This window comes from Lactuca saligna, chromosome 3, assembly GCF_052625555.1.
Source record: "Lactuca saligna cultivar CGN05327 chromosome 3, ASM5262555v1, whole genome shotgun sequence".
In the NCBI taxonomy this organism is placed as follows: Eukaryota; Viridiplantae; Streptophyta; class Magnoliopsida; order Asterales; family Asteraceae; genus Lactuca; species Lactuca saligna.
In genome coordinates, this window is record NC_136419.1 from 90,347,248 (window position 1) to 90,369,170 (window position 21,923).

General features: G+C 32.8%; 2 protein-coding genes across 3 annotated transcripts; one reads left to right on the top strand and one right to left on the bottom strand.

The window, feature by feature from the left end:
• The first annotated feature begins 5,852 nt into the window (after positions 1 to 5,852).
• On the top strand, positions 5,853 to 7,237 carry EMB2001 (P-loop containing nucleoside triphosphate hydrolases superfamily protein). Its single transcript, XM_078985533.1, has 4 exons — positions 5,853 to 6,393; positions 6,477 to 6,546; positions 6,620 to 6,782; positions 6,900 to 7,237. Exons 1-4 carry the CDS (start codon positions 5,880 to 5,882, stop codon positions 7,107 to 7,109), a joined length of 957 nt encoding a protein of 318 aa, XP_078841659.1. The 5' UTR covers positions 5,853 to 5,879; the 3' UTR covers positions 7,110 to 7,237.
• A 5,142-nt stretch (positions 7,238 to 12,379) lies between these two features.
• On the bottom strand, positions 12,380 to 15,417 carry LOC145036996 (heptahelical transmembrane protein 4-like). Of its 2 annotated transcripts, none has more exons than XM_078985535.1 (4): positions 15,049 to 15,417; positions 14,634 to 14,884; positions 14,215 to 14,542; positions 12,380 to 13,283 (listed from the first exon to the last, which is right to left on the bottom strand). In XM_078985535.1, exons 2-4 carry the CDS (start codon positions 14,879 to 14,881, stop codon positions 12,630 to 12,632), a joined length of 1,230 nt encoding a protein of 409 aa, XP_078841661.1. In that variant the 5' UTR covers positions 14,882 to 14,884; positions 15,049 to 15,417; the 3' UTR covers positions 12,380 to 12,629. The 2 variants fall into 2 exon arrangements, with proteins under 2 accessions (XP_078841661.1, XP_078841660.1); XM_078985534.1 differs by having other exon boundaries at positions 15,087 to 15,416.
• Between the last annotated feature and the right edge of the window lie 6,506 nt (positions 15,418 to 21,923).

Genomic DNA, 21,923 nt, shown 5'->3' on the forward strand with positions numbered 1-21,923 from the left:
TTAATTCATTAAATTATAATAATTAAGAAAATAAACACATAATTCACATAATACTCAAATATTTCATCATTAACACTTCAAAAAGAGTTACAAGGGTTAAGCTAGACTATTACATCAATGATAATGCCTAGCCTGGAAACGCGGGTGTTACAGTTGGTTTCCTTTTCTTTGAGTTTTGATGTTGATGTTCTTGATGTGATATAATTTTTGGTACCTATAACAACAACATTGAAATCATTGTTGATTCAATAGCTATAAGCAAATAGGTGAGATCAATTAGGGTCACGTCGTGTTCCATCATGTAGTACTCTCTAACAAATTCACTATATGATTCAGGAAGTGACTAAAGAACCCAGTCAACAACCAACTCACCTAAAATCTCAACACCCAACATCCTTAACCTGTCAATGTGTGACTTCATCTCTAAGACGTGTGCACACACAGGTTTCCCATCTTCGTGTTTTCTTACCAAAAGGGCTTGAGTGAGCTTGAACTTTTTAAGCCTTCAAACTTGTGGGTTAGGGAGAACAATTGGAGGAGGTGGAGGAAGTAAAGCATGACTCTCATTTCCTTGATCGTATCTTGGAACGTCATCTTCATTTGGAAAGCTTGTTCCAAGGGATTTGGGAAGACCATTGTAAGATTTAGACATCTACAAAATGGGAGACAAATTCAAGTCAATTGATAAGAATCCTTGATGTAACACCTAAAATGAAACATCAAGGCTAGGATCCAACACAATACTCTACAACCTAGAAAAGGGATGCCGTAATCTAGTTGCAGAATATTTGAAGGTAAGTAAATGACGATTTACCAATTTCCATCATGAAAAGTGAAAATGAGGTTTAAGTTTTAAATGAATTAAAACTCCTAGATGTTTTGAGATTCATTGAACTTTTTAATGGCATGTTTAATCTCGATTATCACCTAATCAATGTGTCGATTAACCACACACGCTTCATTGATCTATGATAAACATCGAGCCACCCTTCACGACCAATGTCAACCCAAATTAGTTTGCAACTTAACCACGCATGCTCCACGTGTTGGGTTTTGAGCATTCTAACACTCCTAAGTGTACATGCAACCCTAAATACCTTGGATCTATGTTTTCTCTAATATACATGCAAATATCAACTTTCCAAGGTATTGTTCTATTCTAGCATACTAAACTTGAATAACACAAGTTAGAATAACATACCTTTTGTTAGTGCTTGTCTTTATGAAGCTTGAGTGCCTAGTGCCCCAAGTGTGACACCTCAAATGGTTCACACAACACCATAAGCACTTGGAATAACTTAGAGAGAATTCTACACTTCTTGAAATTGGCTAGCCCTCTCTAGAATAATACTAGTGTCAATTTTGTCAAGAATAAGATCTTTATATAGTGTTACAATTAGGGTAAACCCTAATTGTCATGACTTTCCATTTCCTTGGATCCATGGGTTCAAATACACCATGGAACATCCATGGACCATCCTATGGGTTTTAGCCCAACTTTATTATCCATGGAGCATTAGCCCACTATACAAGTATGGATGATTTACACAATCAACCCATATATTTAATTAGTCTTCTTTTGATCACTTAATTAATTCTTGATCAATACTAATTAAATAATCTCATTATTCTTATTATTAATATACTAGAACTTATAATATATTAATAACCATAAGTGTCTTATTTCTCTCATTATAGTCTATCCAAGTGCATGATGCCATGAAACCCAAATGGACCATGCCGGGTCGGGTCAAGTCTTACCAATTATAGTAATGGACTTAGACATTAATCCAACACCACTAATGTTTGGCAATGGTGTGAAGTGTAATTCCATGGATTAGCATACAGTTTCACATTTTGCCTAAAGTAACTATGATTTGGGAATTTGAAAAATATTTTAGTTACTTTGTACTTCATTATACTTATAATGGAAGGTTTCGTCCTATCATACCCGTTCGGCTAACGACCCTCCACTAGTTAAGAGTGCGGTGGGTAAGAGTTGATACTCATTCAATCGCCATTTTATAGGCAATTTCCTTAAACACCCCTTATAGACCAACTTCGTGAATGAGGCCTACTAGCGGTAAGACTGATTGTTTACTCATACATATATATAATATTAGACTTTTAACACACACACACACACACACACATATATATATATATATATATATATATATATATATATATAGTGTATTTTACACTTTTAAAATACTAGGTAGTTTAATTTAATAAATTATACTTTTAATTTAAATGTAAACCAAAACTTTATGATTTTATTAAATCTCTTTAAATTTTACACTTTAATTAATTAATAAAACCACAATGATGTAATTTGAACTTTTCAAAATACTAGGGTTTAAGAATTTAACATTTCAAAATTAAACTTTTAATCAACTTTAAAATTCCAAAACTTAAGGACAAATTTTGAACTTTTTCAAAACATTAGGGTTTAGAATTTAAATATTTAAAAATTAAAGTTATAATCAAAATTTAAATTCCAAAACTTGAGGGCAAGTTTTGAAACTTTTCAAAACATTAGGGTTTAACTATTTAAATTTCAACAACAAAACTTTTAAGTTCAAATTTAAACTATAAAACCTAAAGGAGAAAATTAAAACTTTTTCACAAGATAATTCAAATCTAAATTATAAATAATCAATCTATCTAATAAAACAAAAGATAATCTAAAATTTGACAATTATCTTCTATTTTGGCAAGGATAATCTCCAAATATTGACAAAATCCAGATTTTATTAATAAAAAATGTTTTAGGTAATTATCCACAGCCAAAACAGGTCACAATTCTGAAATCAGCTCCATATGACCCTCTGACTCGTCGAGTCAGGCTGAGACTCGTCGAGTTCAGCCATGGACTCGGCGAGTCCAGCCCCCAAAAATCATAATTTTGCAATTTTATGCATGAATAATCAATTAAGCATCAAATACATCAAACAAACAGCTCTAAGCTCTGATACCACTGATGGGTTTCGAGCAATACATCATTCCTATGGTGTACATGCAAATCCTAATAGCTTTTGGATCTAGTTTGTCTAATGAATATGCAATTGAATATCCAAAGCTATAAACCCTAGATCTAGCATACAATTAATCATATTAACATAAAGTAGGGTTTAGATCTAACCTTTGATTGTTATATAGCAATAACAATCTAATCCTTGGCTTAAGAAAGCTTAGTGCCACAAGTGTTGCACCTCTAATGGAGTCACAAACACCACTAAGCAACAAGATTAAGAAAGCTTAGTGCCTCAAGTGCCTCAGTTAGCCACATTTTTTGGGAGCCTTAGGGGTCTTTATATACTTATGTTGGTCTCTAGGGTTTCAGTCCAAACCCTAATGGACAGCTTAAACTCTAAGCAGCCCATGGAACCTTCTGGAATATGGCCATGGACAAAAATAGGATGGGCTCCCATCATAATTTCGTTCACCCCTTGTTCCTTTAGTATTCCTTAGCCTAATAACTCAGTTATCCAATAATTACAGTCAAGTCCCTTATATTTAATTAATCTCTTTTAGCCACAAAATTAATTATTAATTAATTCTTAACTAATATTAACTAAACAATATGATTTCTCCTTTCATATATTATTCTTATAATATATTAATAAATCATAATTAATCTCCTCTCTCTTTAATTCTTCCTACAAGTTGCTATGGTGAAAGCAGCCTAAAAGGATCATGCTCATAATCGGGTCAATTACATACCAAAATAGTTATGGACTTGGACACTAATCCAACAGTTTTCTCATGTTTCTTTTTTCTTTCATACAGATGACACAACACCATCAATGGATACAAAGCGTAGCTAAAAAAAATAGATGCCATGCCATCTACTTTCCCTTTTGAAAAATATATGTTGTCCTTCCATCTTTACTATAACACCTTCTTTAAACATTTCAGCTCTTTTGGTAAGTTAACTATCAAACACTATGTGCTAATATTTCGAATACATAACCTTGTATGATTAAACTTTTATGAAAATCCCCAGCCTACTACTTATGTACAATTTGAATACATATAGATAACAGGCTTAAAGGTAGAAATCTACATTTAACGTAATACTTTTTATTATATTATTTTTTCCATAACATAACATTGTACTAGAATAACTATTTTGTACCTGCTTAAAAAAGGTATTTTTTACCAATTACTTTCACAAAATATGTGAAAGATGTGTACCATAATTATGATAACAAAAGAAACATAATTGTTTTTTGACAGATTGACAACAATGGTTTTTTTTTACTTATTTACCATAGTGGTGCCTAATTTGACAATTGTACACATTTCTTCCATGTTGTAAATAATTACATGAATGGTCATTATGTAATGGTCTCTTGTCCTTGCACTTCTTCTCATGCTCTTGGACATTATCATTTTCTACCCAAACTATTCAATCATTGTTGATATTCTCTTTACCAATCAACTTCTTAAACCCTAAAATTAATAATTTTTGTCTGCTGTAAACAATCATGTTCTGCATTTTAACGTAGCTGATCATAAGGGTTGCCCATATTTGAAATAAATTTGAAAAAGAAAGATCAAAACCATCAACTTAAAATTAGTGACTACTTAGGTTCAAAATTGATAGCAGAAACATAAAAATCATGTCTTACCCCTGCTGCATTGGCGACTCAATCAAACCCATTGTATGAAAAGAAGACACAGTAGAAGGTCCACCAACCATGTAATCAACCCCAAATGGGAAGTACCAACAACAAAACCAATATGAAGAACCACATTAACAGCTCAAACAGACAACATAATATTATACTTTCTATCCAAAGTTTCACCGCTATACCAACATTCTAAATGTTGTGAATATATTAACGTATAGTGGTTAGATGCCAAATGCTCATTTACTGCTATGTTATCTGAAATAGGAAACCATTACATTACATAGCCAAAACATACTTACCATTCACTTTCTATTTCATATATGCAACAAACCAAAAGAAAACAGACGGTTTTTCACCACAACTATTTAGAACAGGAAAAGACCATATCCATGGTGAAACAAAAAAGCAAAACAACCGTCTGTGTTAACCTTTCACCTCAGTCCATATAAGGTCGGTCATCTTTTAGAATATTTTTCAGCTCTTTCTTCAGGTCATCCATCCTCATCTCGGCTTCCCTTTTCAACTTGTAGATAGTCTGGATTGCTTTTGCTGCCTCATAGGTGTTGTTGATGAGGAGCTTTTCCATTTGCAGGTAGTTATCGTACCTAGGTCCTCGATTCATCTTTTGTTGTATTTCCTTTTTTGTTTGTTGGTGCAGAAAGAAATCATTTTCAACATTTGCAAGCGCGGTCCTTTCGTCTTACGTTTGTCTGATCAGAACTCCTGTGATCCTTTGCATTTCTTGGGGCTTCATTGTTCTTCGTACTGGATTTGTATCAATCATCTTCTAAAGTGATGTCTTATGAAACTCTAATCGATTTAGGGGTTTTATAGAACCGATGTTATTGTTCATGACTGTTCTGTTCCCATAGTAAATGTATTCATCATTCCAGATGACCTTGATGACATTTCACTTACCATAATGAAATTTTTTAGCTGCTCGAGATCGACTACAATTATCTATACATGTATACATATTGAAGATGATGTGATGCAAAACTATATTAATCATTCTCTGATATCTCTTGAATGCAGTTATTTTTATTTCTCTACATTTACAATATATATATATATATATATATATATATATATTAAAATAAAATATTCTCTAAAACACAAATATTATTTGCCGCTACATAGTAACAATAAAACTACCTAGTTGATATTAATCTTTAATAGCCTTTTTATGTATGCCGGGCAAAAACCCCAAAATGATATTAATAGAAAGATTGGAATTATATGAGAGTTTTTGGGGTTTTGTCGAGTTATCAGGATATACAGTCGACGATGTTAATGCCGGCGAGGATTCGCCTCTTCACCCATCGTTTCTCTTCACTCCTTCCATCATCTTCTTCCTCTTCTCCTCCTCCATTCTCACTCACTTTCAGAACCTCCCTCTCTCACTCTGCTCCACCCCAGTCCCACCATGTCTCCGCCACTAAAACCCCCAAAATCTCCATCTCCGACACCGCCAAATTCGTCCGAACCGTCCTATTTATCCCACCGGGAACAGACCCGGAAGAAGTCACCGAAGACATGATCTTACCCGGCTCCAACATCGTTCTAGGCCCTTACGCCGGCGAAGCCAAAGTCAAAGAGGTTCAATTCATCGGAAGCAGCATTCGCCCCAAAGATTGCCCTAAAGATGAGCGACCCGAATTTGCAATGTTGGGTCGCTCCAATGTCGGGAAGTCCTCCTTAATCAACTCCTTAGTTCGCAAGAAAGAAGTAGCCCTCACCTCAAAAAAACCAGGTATTGATATTCCTCTGATTTCATTAGGCTTTATACGAATCTTCACATAACCGATTAAACAAAATTGGGATCTGATTGTGTAGGGAAAACTCAACTCATCAATCATTTCTTGGTGAATCGAAGTTGGTACCTCGTTGATTTGCCTGGTTATGGGTAAAGCTCAACTTCACCATTGTAGTAAAACTCTCACAAGATGATTATCGATTCATTATTCTTTCTTCTGTAGATTTGCTAACGCCCCAGAATCTGCAAGAATGGATTGGTCATCGTTCACAAAAGGTTACTTTCTAAATCGAGAATCATTAGTAAGCATTCTGCTTCTTGTTGATGCAAGTGTCCCACCTCAGAAGATTGATCTTGATTGCGCTAATTGGATTGGACGAAACAACGTATGATTCTTTATAAAACATATTCATATATCACATAAAATACGCCACTTTCTTTATGTTATTGACATTAGATTGATCATTGATCTTTCCGTTTTGAATGTTGGCTATATATTTCAGTTACCAATGACAATTGTTTTCACAAAATGCGATAAAATGAAGAACAAGAAGGGAAATCGACCTGATGAGAATATTAAAAGTTTTCAAGAACTGATTAAAGAAAGTTACAAGATTTATCCTCCATGGATAATGACTAGTAGTGTTACTGGTTTGGGTAGGGATGAGCTTCTTTTGCACATGTCACAGCTTCGGAACTATTGGGATAACTAGGGTTCTCAAGAAAGAAGATAATGAATGCAACACAATACTTCGAATTTTATGTCTTTTTTGGGTGGCATGAAATAGGTTTTGTAATGTTTAGGATAATATTACAGAACAGATTATACATATTTTGAACACCTTGTGCTTATTTGGAGAGTAATAGGGGGTGTGAATGTAGATTAAAGAGTTTCATGGACTCAATTGAAACATTTAAAATGTGTGGTGTTCTTTGAGGTGAAGGATATGTATGTGATGACATATTTAGGTGAATACTTAAAAAATTACTAGTTCTGTTTTGTTCATTTGATTGCAACTTTATCTTAAGCTTTAGTATTGGATGTTCTACTTTTAATTTATGGCATAACGGTTTAGGAGACAAACTATAGGAGTGTGAAAAAACTAGGCATTATATCATCAATAAAAAGAATTATAGTTTTAGCCTTTTAGTTATCATTTGCCCACATATCACATGATGTTGAAAAAACCTTCACGAATCGTTGGAAATCTACATGTAACAAATTGTTCGGTTTGTATTTCATAGTAAGGATGAACATTTGGACCTTTAGACCGAACAGCAGAACCAGATATGGGCATGTGAGCCTCTCTAGTCAAAGTTCCACCAATTGTTGTCAAAACGGTTCAGTCCGGTATAAATGTTCGTCCCTACCCGGCTGTAATAGATAAACTAACTTTTGGTAGGGCTTCAACAAGTTGTACTATATGCATCTAAAGTTGTAAAAGTCCAATAGGTAAAAGAATTGAAAAACCTGGACCTAGTACCCCAACAAGTCCGGTCCAAAGTCCACCAACTTCTATCAAACCGGTCCGATCCAAGAGCTAGTCCAGCTTGATATAAAGGTCCACCCCTATTTAATAGTCATGATAATAAAGTAAAAAAAGTAATAAGTATATAAAATTTTTTTAAAAAAAATCATTTTGATCAAAATAAGCATCAAATTAATAGCTCTGAGTATTTCATAAAGTAATATATTTCTAACTCATGATCTTAAGATCTTAAAATTTTAAAGATTTTACAAGCAAAAATCGATCATCATCATAGTAAGATCGATTTGAAGTAAAATATATATTGGGATCATAGGATCCCGATAGGGATCTTAAGATCATATTATGATCCGAACACGTCAAACATCATAACATTTATGTTATTCTTTTTATGATCTCATTCCTTTAATTTTACATAAGCACAAAAAATCTTGTTTTATTTTTTGCTTAAGATGTTTTTTCTTAATTTTTGGGGTTTTCGGCAGCAAAAATGTTATTCATGTTTAAGAAATTAAAATTGATTCCACCGTTAGTGTCTTAATCAATATTAAGTTATAATGAATGATACTACAAAAACAAAAAATTGTAATAAAAAATCATAAGACTAGCTAGTTTATTTGGTATGATCTTTCGATCCCGATTCGATATTACAATAGCGATCTTGTAAAATGTTAAATGATCTTAGGTAAGATCTTGATTTTGACAATATTGATATTACTATAAAGCTATGTGATATACCTCTAATGCCATAACACAAAAAATATTATCACCTCTACATCACACTAACATCACATTAGTATCATTTTCCCACCACTTACCTTATGAAATGTCTACCAATCCATAAAAACAAAATAATTTCCACCTCGCTATTTATTTCTATAAAATAAATAATCTAAATATTTAAAAAAGTTAATTAAGATACAAACATTTCATTCATTTAAAAAATTGATAATAATCATCAAATTAATAGGATGAGTATTTCATAAAGTAATGTCTTTTAACTCATGGGTTGTTAAGATGGTTGTTTAGATTCTAATATTGATCTTAAGATCTTATGATTTTAAAGATGGGTTTAGGTCATTTTTATTCACTTAATTTTTGGTTTGTATTCATTTGGTCGTTAATTTTTTTTTAAAGTTTTAAAAGGTCATCAAACTTTTGGCTTTGTGCTCAATTAGTCACTTAACTTTTTGTTTGGTCACTTAACTTTTGGAATTGTGCTCATTCACTGACCTAACTTTTAAATTATTCTCATTTAGTTACTAAACTTTTAAAAAAAAATTAAAACTTTAGTGACTAAATGAGCACAATTTTAAAAGTTAGGTGACTAAATGAGCACAAATCCAAAACTTAGGTGACAAAATCAAAAGTTAAGTGACTAAATGAGAACAAAGCAAAAAGTTTGATGACCTTTTAAAACTTAAAAAATGTTAAGTGATCAAATGAGCACAAAACCAAAAGTTAAATGACCAAAAATGACCTAAAACCTTTAAAGATCTTACAAGCCATCATCATCAAAAATAAAAAAAACATATTACATAAATTAAAATAGAAAATTACATAAATAAAAATAAAAGATATTAGATAAATTAAGTCTAACTAATTAGTTATTATTTTTTTATATTTATCCCGTATTAACCTTTTACCACAAGTATTGTGTCAAGGTCTTCGCCTTCGAGGCCACCGGTCGACATTTTCAAAACTTGCATATCGTTTACCACATGTTGTTCCCCAAGTAATGTTTGTTGTTCGCTTCTCAAAGTCAACTTCTATTTTTGTAGTGCAATATGTTCATCAAATTGCTCCCGTAAATACTCAGTCGTTTGATGTGGTTTCCTTTTCTTTATTCTTTGAAGAAGATGCAGCTTGCTTCGCTTTATCCCGACCCATCGGACATTGAAGTGGTTCATCGATATCGTCGTCGAGGTTGATCGCGTTTGGGTTGATTAATTGGCGGTTGGCAGGATCGTTGCGATCGCGGTGGTCGAGATAGTTTTTGTTGAAATTGTTGATGATCTAATTGTGGATCTTCAAAAGATGATTGTTGAAACAATGGTTGTTGGAAAGAAGGGTGCGGATATGAGGGTTTTGTTAAAAATTTTGTTGAGATGGTGGTTGTGAAGAGCCTTGGAGTAAGCTTGAGAATGTACAATTGGTAGAATTCATAAAATATTGATCGTATTAAGGAAACCTCATAGATAAAGTTTTAGACGGAAAGGGTTTTCGTATGTTGGTGTTTTGGGGTTTTGGTTGGATGGTCATGTATTGGGGGGTTGCTCCATTTTTTTTTGGGAATTCTTATAAAAATATTGAGGAAGAGAAGTGTTTGTTCGAAGTTGGTGTGCATAAAATATGAAATTAGGTTGGTATTTATAATTTATATAAGTGAATTTGTAAAATAAATAATTAAATTACAAAAACCAATGGTCAAATTTTTCCTGTAATAGCATGTTAACTCGGTAACATGCATTAACATCATGCATGCTTAACGAAGGAGCGGCAATGTTTGTCCGTTAACCATGCGGCCATCCCAACATAATGCACGTTGCACGGTGCACCACATGGCCTATATATATATATATATATATATATATATATATATATATATATATATATATATATATATATATATATCATGGTTATAAAAATCGGTCTAGACGGTCGATTAATCAGCGTCTAGGTGTTTGGTGGCCTCCAACTGCTTAGGAATAAGGGTTAGAGGGTAAAATAATCGGCCTAGATCAATATCTGTCAAAACCAATCCAAATCGAACCCAAATCGGATCCAAAATCGGACCCAAAATGGGACTCAAAGGACCCACCGGCTCAAAGGAGACAGCTGGCCCAAAGGAGAGTTGGATATGGATTTCAAGAAGCCTTCTACCCTTTTTATAGAATTGTTTTCGGTTGATATTTTATCCCACCAACAATGTGGGATACTCAATTGAAAAAGCACAGTTTCCTTTTTCTTCAATTTCGACTCCGATCAGGTGATACCCAAAGACAACTCGATCAGGTAATACTCGAAGACATACACATTTGGAAACAATCACGAACCATGGATTGAAAACAGATAATCGTGGTGAACACAAACACTCGTTCTAAAGAGCCTTTGCGATCGGCAATTCCCTGGCATACCTCTCTTTTCCTTAGCAGAAGAAACATATTTGCAATTACAAAGACCATATACATGAGGATTACATGGCATCAGAGGTAGAGCACTGGTTCGTTCTCATCACAAGTTATCACACCCATCAACCATCTTCGTATACCCTATCACCATCACTCGTTCGTTCCTGCTTCCTTTTTTTGAAATCGATATTCTATTTGGCAGTTGCAAGATCTGTAATTGTTATAGTGGGATCAAATTGCTTATTCATTTGATTAATCTGATTCATTTTGCTTGTTTATGGATGGAATCACTTTCGACTCAAATTGTTGATTCGTTTGATTATCTGATTATTGTTCTTGTTCTTGGTAAAATTGATCACTGGATTGAAGGCAAACCCACAAACTCGATTTGCTAGTAAAACAGATTTTAGAGAATCCCATAAACTCGATTGAAGGCGGCTTTAAATTGATACTATGTTTGTGTAAATGGTTGTTTGATCCCTAGTAGTCACAATTTCATTGATTTTGGTCATACAATGCCTAAGAGAAATTTCAATGATATGGTTGATAATAACAAGTATGCCAAGTATTTGTATAAATGCTTAAGAGAAATTTAATGTTATACTTATTAAAATTTTAATAAGTTTTTTAATTTATAATGTTATATCTATTAATGTTATATTTAATGTAATATTCTTAGGATTAATGTTTTATTTATTATTTTTTTAATAATATTTTTAATAATTAATGGTTCCCGATTAATCATCGCCTAACTGATTAATCCCTTGATCCCAGTCCACTGATTAACGTGTGTGTGTGTATATATATATATATATATATATATATATATATATATATATATATATATATATATATATATATATATATATATTCTAAATTTACACAAGATTATGGTGTCATAATATGAGTATATTTCCAAGGGCGGAGCTTTATAGGAGGGGGGTTGTGGCCCTGCTAATTTTTTTTATTAGAAATATAACCTTTTTATTTTAATTTTATATATATTAGACCCAAAAATATAAAAATTTGGTGATAGTTTTCCTTGTGCCCAAAAATTGTTTAGACTTTAGACGTGTTTGTAAACCAAACAAATAACGAGAAAGAATTTCATTCCGTTTCATGTTGACCAAACATATAACCGATTTTAATTCCTATAAAAATTGTTTCATGTGAATCAAACATATAACTGATTTTAATTCCTATAAAATCTAATTCATTCGGATTTGGATTTAGATTTCATTCCTTTCAAAAGTATTCTTCAAACCAAATATTAGGAACTATTTTCACTACCATAAGTGCATAACAAACGTTCAAAAGTATCATTCAAACCAAATATTAGGAACTACTTTCACTAGCATAAGTACATATTGCATAACAAAGTTTGTTATCATTAATAAAGCCCAAAGTAGGAAATACGGTCTTTGTGATATAAGAAAGTTCCAACTACAAATGGATCGGATACATCACATATGTAATATCACCACATATTCATGGATGGATATATCATATATGCAACAACATCACATACTCATCATCATGATGAATATTTTTTATAAAACCTCCACATCTTCCTAAACTATACAACAATATCACAACCACACATACTTATTCCCCATCAACACCCTTCCATATCCCTCCACCTCAAATACACCAACCCCGCCCTATAATGCGTATAAGCTCCGGCCACCACCAACACATGAAACAAATTATGACTATTCCCCACAATATCAAACTTCCCGGGCATCCACCTCTCGGGTATCCTCGTTGCATAAAGCAAACTCCCAATCCCATAAAAAGTCCCCATCAAGATCTCATATCCAGTCGTATACACCGCTTCTGGTTGATTCCAAAACCACACAAGTTTATGAAAAATGGGGCCCGCACCCGACAACCCCATTCCAAGAAAAAGACCCGTACGGATGTTTCGATACTCGGGTCGATCAAATACGGGTAGGAGTGAGACCATGATTGTTGCGATTCCTAAAAGGGTTATGAACCCTAGGTAGAGATTGCAGAAGAAAGGGTGGCACATGAACGCGTAGTAGACGGGCGGGTAGAATGAGGTGGAGATTAGGGCGGCGATGCCGGCGTAGTCGAGGCGGAGCATGATGTAGGAGAGACGTTTTGAGTGGCAGCAGAGGAGGTGGCAGAGACTGCTTGATAGGAGGCAAAACATTGCTCCGCCTAAGAATGCGAAGAATGGCCATTTTGTGATTGGTCGTGTTATTAATGGCGCGATTATGTTTGCTACATCTTCTTTCATGCTTTGCTACAAAAAAAAAATGGGGAAAGATTCAAGAAAATATTTTTGTTATTATGATATAACTGTTTTTTTAACACAGTTATTCTTTCAACGTTCCCTGAACTGGCTCACACTGTATATATCTCAAATGTACAGAAGAACAACTCACATTGGAATTGAAACTCTCGTGATTGCACCATTTAATGCATTAAAATGGTATAATAGTTGGTGAAAATAGTGATTCATTTCGGCTTATTGTAATATATATGTTGATTGTTAGCTTTTATTAGATTACCAATGTTGTAATATATGTCACTTATGTGTTGTATTTAGATATGTATTGTGTTTTAGATTATTTTGAAGTGTTAAAGTTTTCAAGTAAATTTGAAACATACAAATTAATTTTAATACATATCTTAAACTAATATCAAGTAACAATCATTATACAAATAATAAAATAATAATACATAAAATTTAAAGCTCAAAATACCAATTTATGCAAAGGAAACTTTAACACCAAATTTGGTGTAAATGAATAGGACAACATCATCTCCAACCCAACATCATTTTCTACACCAAATTTGGTGTGAAAGTTTCATGTGACATTTGTGGTCCTTCAAGTTCGAGTTTTATAAATATCTAGTTTATTTTAATTGTTTCAAATTTGAGTTTATATAATTCTTAGTTAATGTAATTTTATCGTTATACTATTCACCAAAACACCATTTTGGTATATATGAAATGGTATTAGATTAGAGCAACTTCGCACCCAAATTGTTGCCAAAAAAAAAAAAAAAAGGATACGGAATCCAATTCACATCGGAATTGGAATTGAAATCCACATCGGAATCCCATATTCCGACTATTCAAGACTCTAATACCAACTTTGCTTATCACATAACGAGCATTTGTAAAGCGAAATTGAGACAAAAAGAAAGATAAGATAAGATAGACTTACAAGAACACATATATCGGTGTGATTGCTATGTGAGAATCGCTCAGGCAAACAATTTGTAAGAAGTTCGACAATATGCCAATTTGACATTAATGGCAGGAGGTCCGATGATGCATGAAATGAAGTCTTGATTTCATCTCGGAGTTTCTGTAAATCGGGCATATTAGGCATTGAAGGAATACAAGTTAAAAGGTCTTCACGAAGTTTATAAAGATCGGTTCTTCGCAATACATCTGGGAAATGTTTTAGGGTTGGGATATCGACTACATTTGGGATCATTTTCGCACTATAAATTGTTAGGGTTAGGAAAAGGAAGAACCCAATTAAGTGTCTGCAACAACAACAGCATATAAATAATTGAAATTTATCAAAAGATTGTTTAGAGGAATTGAAATTGAAGAAAGGGTATTGAATATTCTTACGTCCAAACATTAAGGGTTTCGTTGTGAAGGGTGAAGATGCTCATGAAAATCTGCTTGAGAGGCCATTCAGCACGATAATGGCCTAAAATGAATTCATTATCTTTCATATACGCAGGCAACGAGTGGTATTCAACAAGCTGATACTTCATCTTCTTCCATAATTTCTTCCCCTTTCCTTGTTCTTTCGTTATTGATACATCAATCCTTTGATTGTTGTCACTCGATTCAGCGCCACCCCTTTTGCCCATTTTCTATCAAACCATCAATCGTTATGAATTAGTATAAACACATCCAAATTGATTAACGTAACTCGCTGCCTCAAATTCGAATTACAGCAACTTTTTATTGAATGTTCAAAGGGAAGAATCAAGATAGAAAGGCTTTAATTGAGAAGAAGATAGTTACGTATACGTACACGCAGAGATGCTAAATCGGGTAATTAATCGAAATTACCTGCAATTGGAAAAAACCCAGATGGAGAAATCTTCAATAGAACATGAATGTTTGTGATTTTGGTATAAAAATCAGCTGGTCGAGTCAAGATCAAGTGTAATTTTGTTGTTTGGAGATTTTGTTGGTGGGGTAATGAGCAGAGAATATTTTCAGACGGATTGAACAAGGAAATTTGATTATGAATTCAAGGAAATCGGAAATGAATAAAAAAATCTATCAACCGCCAAAATGAATTCGGATTAAAAAAAAAATTGAAGCAATAAATGCTTCAAATGTGGACCATGAACATGGGGTGTCGACGCAATGCAATGGTGCCCTAGTTTTTATGGAAGGAAATATATAAAAGAAAGATTTATGCAGAAAAGATATGCGGAGATGCCTCGATTATTCCGTTTGATTTTTTATATTTTCTATTGATTTTAAAAAATATATATTTATTTCTTGGTTTTTGCTTGAGAATGTTGACATTTTCTTGATTTTTGTAATTACCTTCCACGTTCAAACATTACAGAGACGTGTGTCTCAAAAATGACATTGAGAAATGTCATTTTTCACACCAACTTTTTTATTGAATAGACCCGTGATTTTTATTTTTTGTTCTAGTTAAATTAAATATCTTTTAAAAGTTATGCAATAGACAACAAGTTTATAGACATGTGCTACAAAAGTATTTATAATTTTTATTTAGGGAAATCTTTATAAATGTTATAATATTTTAGTTTAATTTACGGAAAAGTTACAAAATAAAATTTGTTTATAAAGAAATATTAATTACCGGTAAATATAACGATTTGATCTATTTTTCCTGGTTTGCCGGTTTCATTACTTACATGGTTCGGTTAAAGTCTTATTATTTTACTATAATTTATGAATCAGTCACAAACTAAAATTAAGTAATGATTTGTATATTTTTTCTGTATCACATACATATTACTGTTTTCATTGTTGACTTGGACGTCTAGTTATTAAATAACCTAATAGGATGGATATATTGGGTAATATAATATTATGTTCACTGTAAAACTTAATATCATGATGTATTATATTTTTTGGGGGATAAAAATGTATACGACGAAGACTGCAATAATTACATAAACTAGAAACAACTTCATCAGTTTTAAGTTAATAAGAAATTTCAAACTGTCTATCTAAACTTATGTAACTCAGTATATCCATCTTATCAGCTCATTTCATTCCATTTTCCTAGAAATATACATTTTACGGGTTTCATTACTGATATGGATACATAATCTAAATGATCTGATGAGATAGGTATCAAATTTTAAGGTAAACGTAGCATTATATAACCCGTCATATCAATCTTATCAGCTCATTTAATGACTAGGCGTCCAGGTTAGGAATGAAACTGGTAAAATGTTATGTTACACTGAGAAGATGCCCAAATGATCACTTAATTTTAGTTCGAGACTTATTCGTAAATTATGGTAAAATAATTAAATTTTAATGGAATCAGACAAGTAATGAAACCGGAAAATCGGGAAAAATGTTTCAAATCATCATTTTTACCGGTAATTAATGCTTTTTCGTAAACAAATTTTAGTTTGAGACTTTTTCATAAATTAAGCTAAAATATTATGACTTTTCTGAAGATTTTCCTTTTTATTTATATGAGTGTTTGACGCAAATAGCTAGAAGAGTTTGAAATATGTAAAATTACATAAAATCGACATATGGATATAAACTAAAACTGAAATATTATTATGATAAATTAGTTTTTCTAAACTATACTTAAGTTAAAAACAATAAAAATTTTAATGCTGAATGCAACATCTAAGCTTCTCAATTAACATGTCACAACTACCTTATTTTTTTAAAAAAATTTAAAGTTGTCATAACAAGTCCAAAGTAGCTTATAAGCTAACTTTTTCAAAAACTATAACTAGCTTTTTAGGAGTTTTTTAAAATTTCCAAATATACCCGTATTTAATTAAAAAAAAAAAAACATATTCTTCTAAATGTCTTTTATGTCATTTTTTATCTTCCAGCTAGTTTATTAGGTAGTTTTTACCAAACATTATTTTTATTAGTTAACTTATAAGTGATGGGTTTTATAGATTACTTCAATGTACTTGTGGAATTTCATATAACTAACTTATGGAAACATGCAATACTAGAAAACTCTATGGTTTTTCTCATAATAGCAACATACTTTGAAACTTCTAAATAACCTAGCTAAAATCGAAAATCACTAAGGTTAAAACCACATATTTTATTGCTATTATTGTAAATAGAAATGTACTTTGAAGGAACCTTCCTCGAATGCTAGCCCTAATAATGTGGAAGCCTCTAATGAATCACACTTAAACCCTAGGAAAACCCTAGGATCGAAATAAGAGAGGGGAGAGAGGGATTTTTTGAAATTTCTTATGTTTGTATAAGGTTCTTGGGTCTTATAGAGGTCCATATTTATAGTTGTAGGAAGCTCTGATTTGAATTCAAGATATTAATAAAATATTCATAATCCTTATCAGATTCCTTATCAACCACGGGAGCTTCCAAACCATTCCAAGAGGGCTTCAAAACCGTCCCCTCCTAAGAAGGTTCTAAAATATTCCATTGGTCAACTTTTGAACAATTACACCCTAACCCTTAGACCCATTGAGTAATTTTATTTAATCCATAAAATTAATTAAATTAACTTAGATTAATTCTTAATGAATTACTTCTATTTCTAATTAATATATTTATACAATAATATATTAAAATTTTATTTTTCTCTCTCTGCCATTTCCCGATTACGAGATCAACCCAAAAAAGATTTTACTATTGTTCAACCAATTATATCAATTTTTTAAGACCTTAGACACCCTAATCCAACAATAAGCTAGTCTAGTTTTTCAACTAGTACGCCAAAAATAACCTTAGACTAACTATTCATGAGTTTTTTTTATTAATTTACTAAATATACCCTTGAGTAATTATAAAAAAAATATTCTTTTAAATGTTATTATGTCATTTTATATATTTTAGCTAACTTATCAACTAGTTTTATCACATGTCATTTTTATCATCTAGTTTCTCAACTATCAACTCATTTTTCATATAATTATAACGTCCCAAAAATATGATACAAAATTTTTATTTTTAATGTAAATAAAAAGATATTCAAAAAACATTATCCATACAACCCAAATGAAAATAAGTATATCAACATCATAACAATCAGAGTACTATCTCAAAAGTGGAATCCATATGGTGTGTGCAATGCAGTCATCCTGAGCTCTTCCCATTGGAACCAGACATACCTGAAACATAAACTGAATACTATAATCACAAAGCTTAGTGAATTCCCCAAACTACCCCATACCATACATACTAAATCACATATTGGGCCCCCGCCCTACATCGGGACTTGCCCGGCGTCGAGCCCCGCTCGGTATACATATATGTTATTCTTAGGCCTCGCCTATCATCGGACCTCACCCACTATACACGTACAATATATATCACATAATAATGCTAACAGATATAATGATCATATATCATAACTTATGTTTTAGTCATCGAGCCTAGCCCGACATCGAGCCCCACCCAGTATACATAGCAGCACATAACACATGCAAGGGTCACACAGACACCTAGCATCCTACCATAAACAACAAGGGCTGACATTAGTGCCATAGACCCGCTAAACCCAGTGAGGAAACTCACCTCAACTGTCGAATCTGAACACAAAACACTAGCTTCTGCCCTATCGAATCCCCGAGCTATCTAGACAAAATAGCACCTAGTAAATATTTGGGTTCCAATCCATTACCATAAGTCCAATAATCCATACTTGGGGTAAAAAGACCATTTTACCCTCAACCTAGTTTTTCCCAAGTCTAAGGCCCAAACTCGATATCTAAAAGGCCCAAAACCAAATAACCAAGCAAGTCCCATTTATGGCCTAATTTTCCAAATTGGCCTAAAACCCTTCATGGGCCTTACCCTAAAGCGCAAAAAATTTCCTATTCCAAACTCTTAGCCCAAAAGCTTGACTCCAGTTTGCCCACTAAGTCCTAAAGCAACAAGGTCCAAAGAAATGATGCAATCGAGGCTTAAAAGCTACAAAGCCCAACAGACTAAATACACGGGGCATACTCAGGTGTACGCTAAGTGTACACGCAACTTGGGTTGTATGTCGCGCGTACGAACTTGTACGCCCAATGTATTAAACTCTTAACCCAAACTCAAACTTAAGCTCTTATTTATTAAGACCAGAAGCCCCAACCATAGATTCAAGTCCTAATAAGCGTCTATATCCATAAAGTCATTGACTTGGTGACTTTACATGCCCCATAAAGACCCAACTTCAAAATATAACACCCTACTTTCAACAAATGGACATAAACTCTTGTATGAATGAATCAAAACCTTAAAGGTGACAAGTTTATGCAACTAGAACCTTAGAAACACCAAGAGTGGCAACTCAAAGCTCCTAGAGTGGTATCAAAGCACTGTTGGGTTTTGTATACTACAACATCCTATGGTGCACATACAACCCTAAAAGCTTTGGATCTATGTTTTCTCTAATTATACATGCATATGGTTTCCAAAACTGTAAGCCTACAACTAGTATACAAATAACATATGTATAATAATACAAATTTTAGACATACCGCTTGATGTTGTTAATGTTGCTAGGAAGACTTTGGACTTTAAGAACTTAGTGCCCCAAGTGTTGCACCTCAATTGGAATCACAACTTACCTAGGAAAAAGGTGACTCTTGAGAGAGAATTTCCATGCACCAAAACACCTCCATGAACTCCAAGAACTAGAAGTATGCGTTTTTAGGTTATGGAGCTTCTATTATATGTAGGATTCCAAGAGTCATGGGTATAACCCAAATCCATACCCATGGGTTTTATGATCTATGATTCATGTGGCCCAAATATTTATGTATCCATACATAAACTTAGTCCAATATGGATCATAATGTTGGATTAGATGTCTAAGCCCATAACTATAATTGGTATGTACTTGAATTGACAGCAGCACAGTCCTTTTGGGTTGCCCTCAAACCTAGCAACCGGACAAGGAAATTATGAAAGGAGAGATATTAATTTATTATAAGATTAATAAATTAATATAAATGAATTTATTAATATGTTAAAAGATTAATATATTAATAAGAAATCATTTTATTTAATTAGTTGTTAGCCAGAAATTAATTAGAATTAATTTCGGGGTTAAAAGAATTAATTATAAGGTGCAGGGACTAGTTTGCAATTATCTAATAGTTGAGTGGAAGGCTCTAGAACTCCCTTGGATAAGGGTGGACGAAATATTTAGGGAAAACCCTAATAATTTCATCCATAGGGGCTTGGATAAGGCCCTTGGGTTTGCTTAGGCCCTAAGCAAAGGATAACTAGGGTTTCCCCTAAACCCTAGATCCCTCAGCTATATAAGGAGCCTCCTGGTTCATGTTTTGGCCACTCTTTTCGTTTGAAGAAACCCTAAGGGCCGAAATTTTGCATACTCCCTCTCCCCTCTCTACTCTACTTTCCTTCTTGCTAGTTTGGGTATGATTCCATTAGAGGCATTACACTTGTGGTGCTAAGCTTCCAAGAAGATCAAGATCAAGATCAAGGGAATCATCAATTGTTTACTATAACAATTGAAAGGTATGTAATTACTAAACCCTAGTTTGTAAATTTCGATTATAGCCCCTCTCGTCTAGGGTTCTTGTTTTGCAATTCAAAGTTGTATGTTCAATAGATAAAATATAGATTCAAAGTAGGTTGCATGTGAACTTAGGAATTGTTTTTCTAGTTTATTTGTTTTGCCCATAACCCATCGGTGGTATCATAGCCTTTGTTTGTTTTAAATTGAATTGTCATAATTGTTGAATTGCAAATTAGGTTTATAGCTATTAAACCCTAAAGGCCATTTTTTCGATTTTTAGGGTTGTGGATCAAAGGGTTTTTGAAAACCCTAGCCTCCAAAGAACCCTAATCAAAATTAAGGTTAGGATTTTGAAAACCCTAGCCTACTCCCTTGGAAATTTCGAAATATGCTATAAAGATTAGGGTTTCTTTGTTTTGGATAATAGTTGCCTTATTGGATAATTGAGAAAAATAAGGAAATTATCCTATCCCCATATTTTCGAAATCTAGAAGGGATATGGATTAGGATTAAATTAATTGTTTAATTTAATTAAACAATCCTTACAAGATTTAATAAATTAATTAAAAGTTAATTAATAGATAAATATTAAATCTAATTAATTGGTTTATTTAAATTTAAAATTTAATAGTTTAATTTTCGAAAAAATTTATATAAACCCTTGGAGTTTTAAAATGTTTTAAAACACACCTTATATATATATATATATATATATATATATATATATATATATATTATAATTAAAAGTTAAATATTATATATGTATAAGAATATGGTCAGTCAAATCGCTAGTATGACTCATTCACGAAGCTAGTCAATAAGGGGGGTATAAGGAAACTGCCTATAAAATGGTAGTTGAATAGGTGTCCACTCTCACCCACCGCTTCCTTGATTAGTGGAGGGTCGTTAGCAGAACGGATTTGATAGGACAACTACTTCCCATTAAAAGTATAATGCTATTAAAGAAAGTACTAGAACACTATTTTTCAAAACCCCAACTCTAGTTACTTTATGAAAAATGTGAAAAGTATGCTAATCCATGAAATTGCACATTATGCTTTATTGGTCGTTAGTGGAGCGTGTGTGGTTAACCGGCACACTAAAAGGCATTAATAAAGAGTAGTAATGGGTATCTTATAATTATCATTTTGATGGAGCGTGTGTGGTTTACCGGCACATCAATAGTTAATGATAAAGACAATAAGGTT

Bases quoted from the DNA above. Each gene is read 5' to 3' on its own strand.
- EMB2001 (XM_078985533.1), top strand. From the start codon at position 5,880: ATGAGAGTTTTTGGGGTTTTGTCGAGTTATCAGGATATACAGTCGACG. The intron at 6,394-6,476 runs GTATTGATATTC...CTGATTGTGTAG, and splicing joins CCTCACCTCAAAAAAACCAG to GGAAAACTCAACTCATCAAT. The intron at 6,547-6,619 runs GTAAAGCTCAAC...TTTCTTCTGTAG, and splicing joins GTTGATTTGCCTGGTTATGG to ATTTGCTAACGCCCCAGAAT.
- LOC145036996 (XM_078985535.1), bottom strand. From the start codon at position 14,881: ATGGGCAAAAGGGGTGGCGCTGAATCGAGTGACAACAATCAAAGGATT. The intron at 14,543-14,633 runs GTAAGAATATTC...TTGTTGTTGCAG, and splicing joins GAAACCCTTAATGTTTGGAC to ACACTTAATTGGGTTCTTCC. The intron at 13,284-14,214 runs GTAAGTCTATCT...TTTTTTTTGTAG, and splicing joins ACACCGATATATGTGTTCTT to CAAAGCATGAAAGAAGATGT.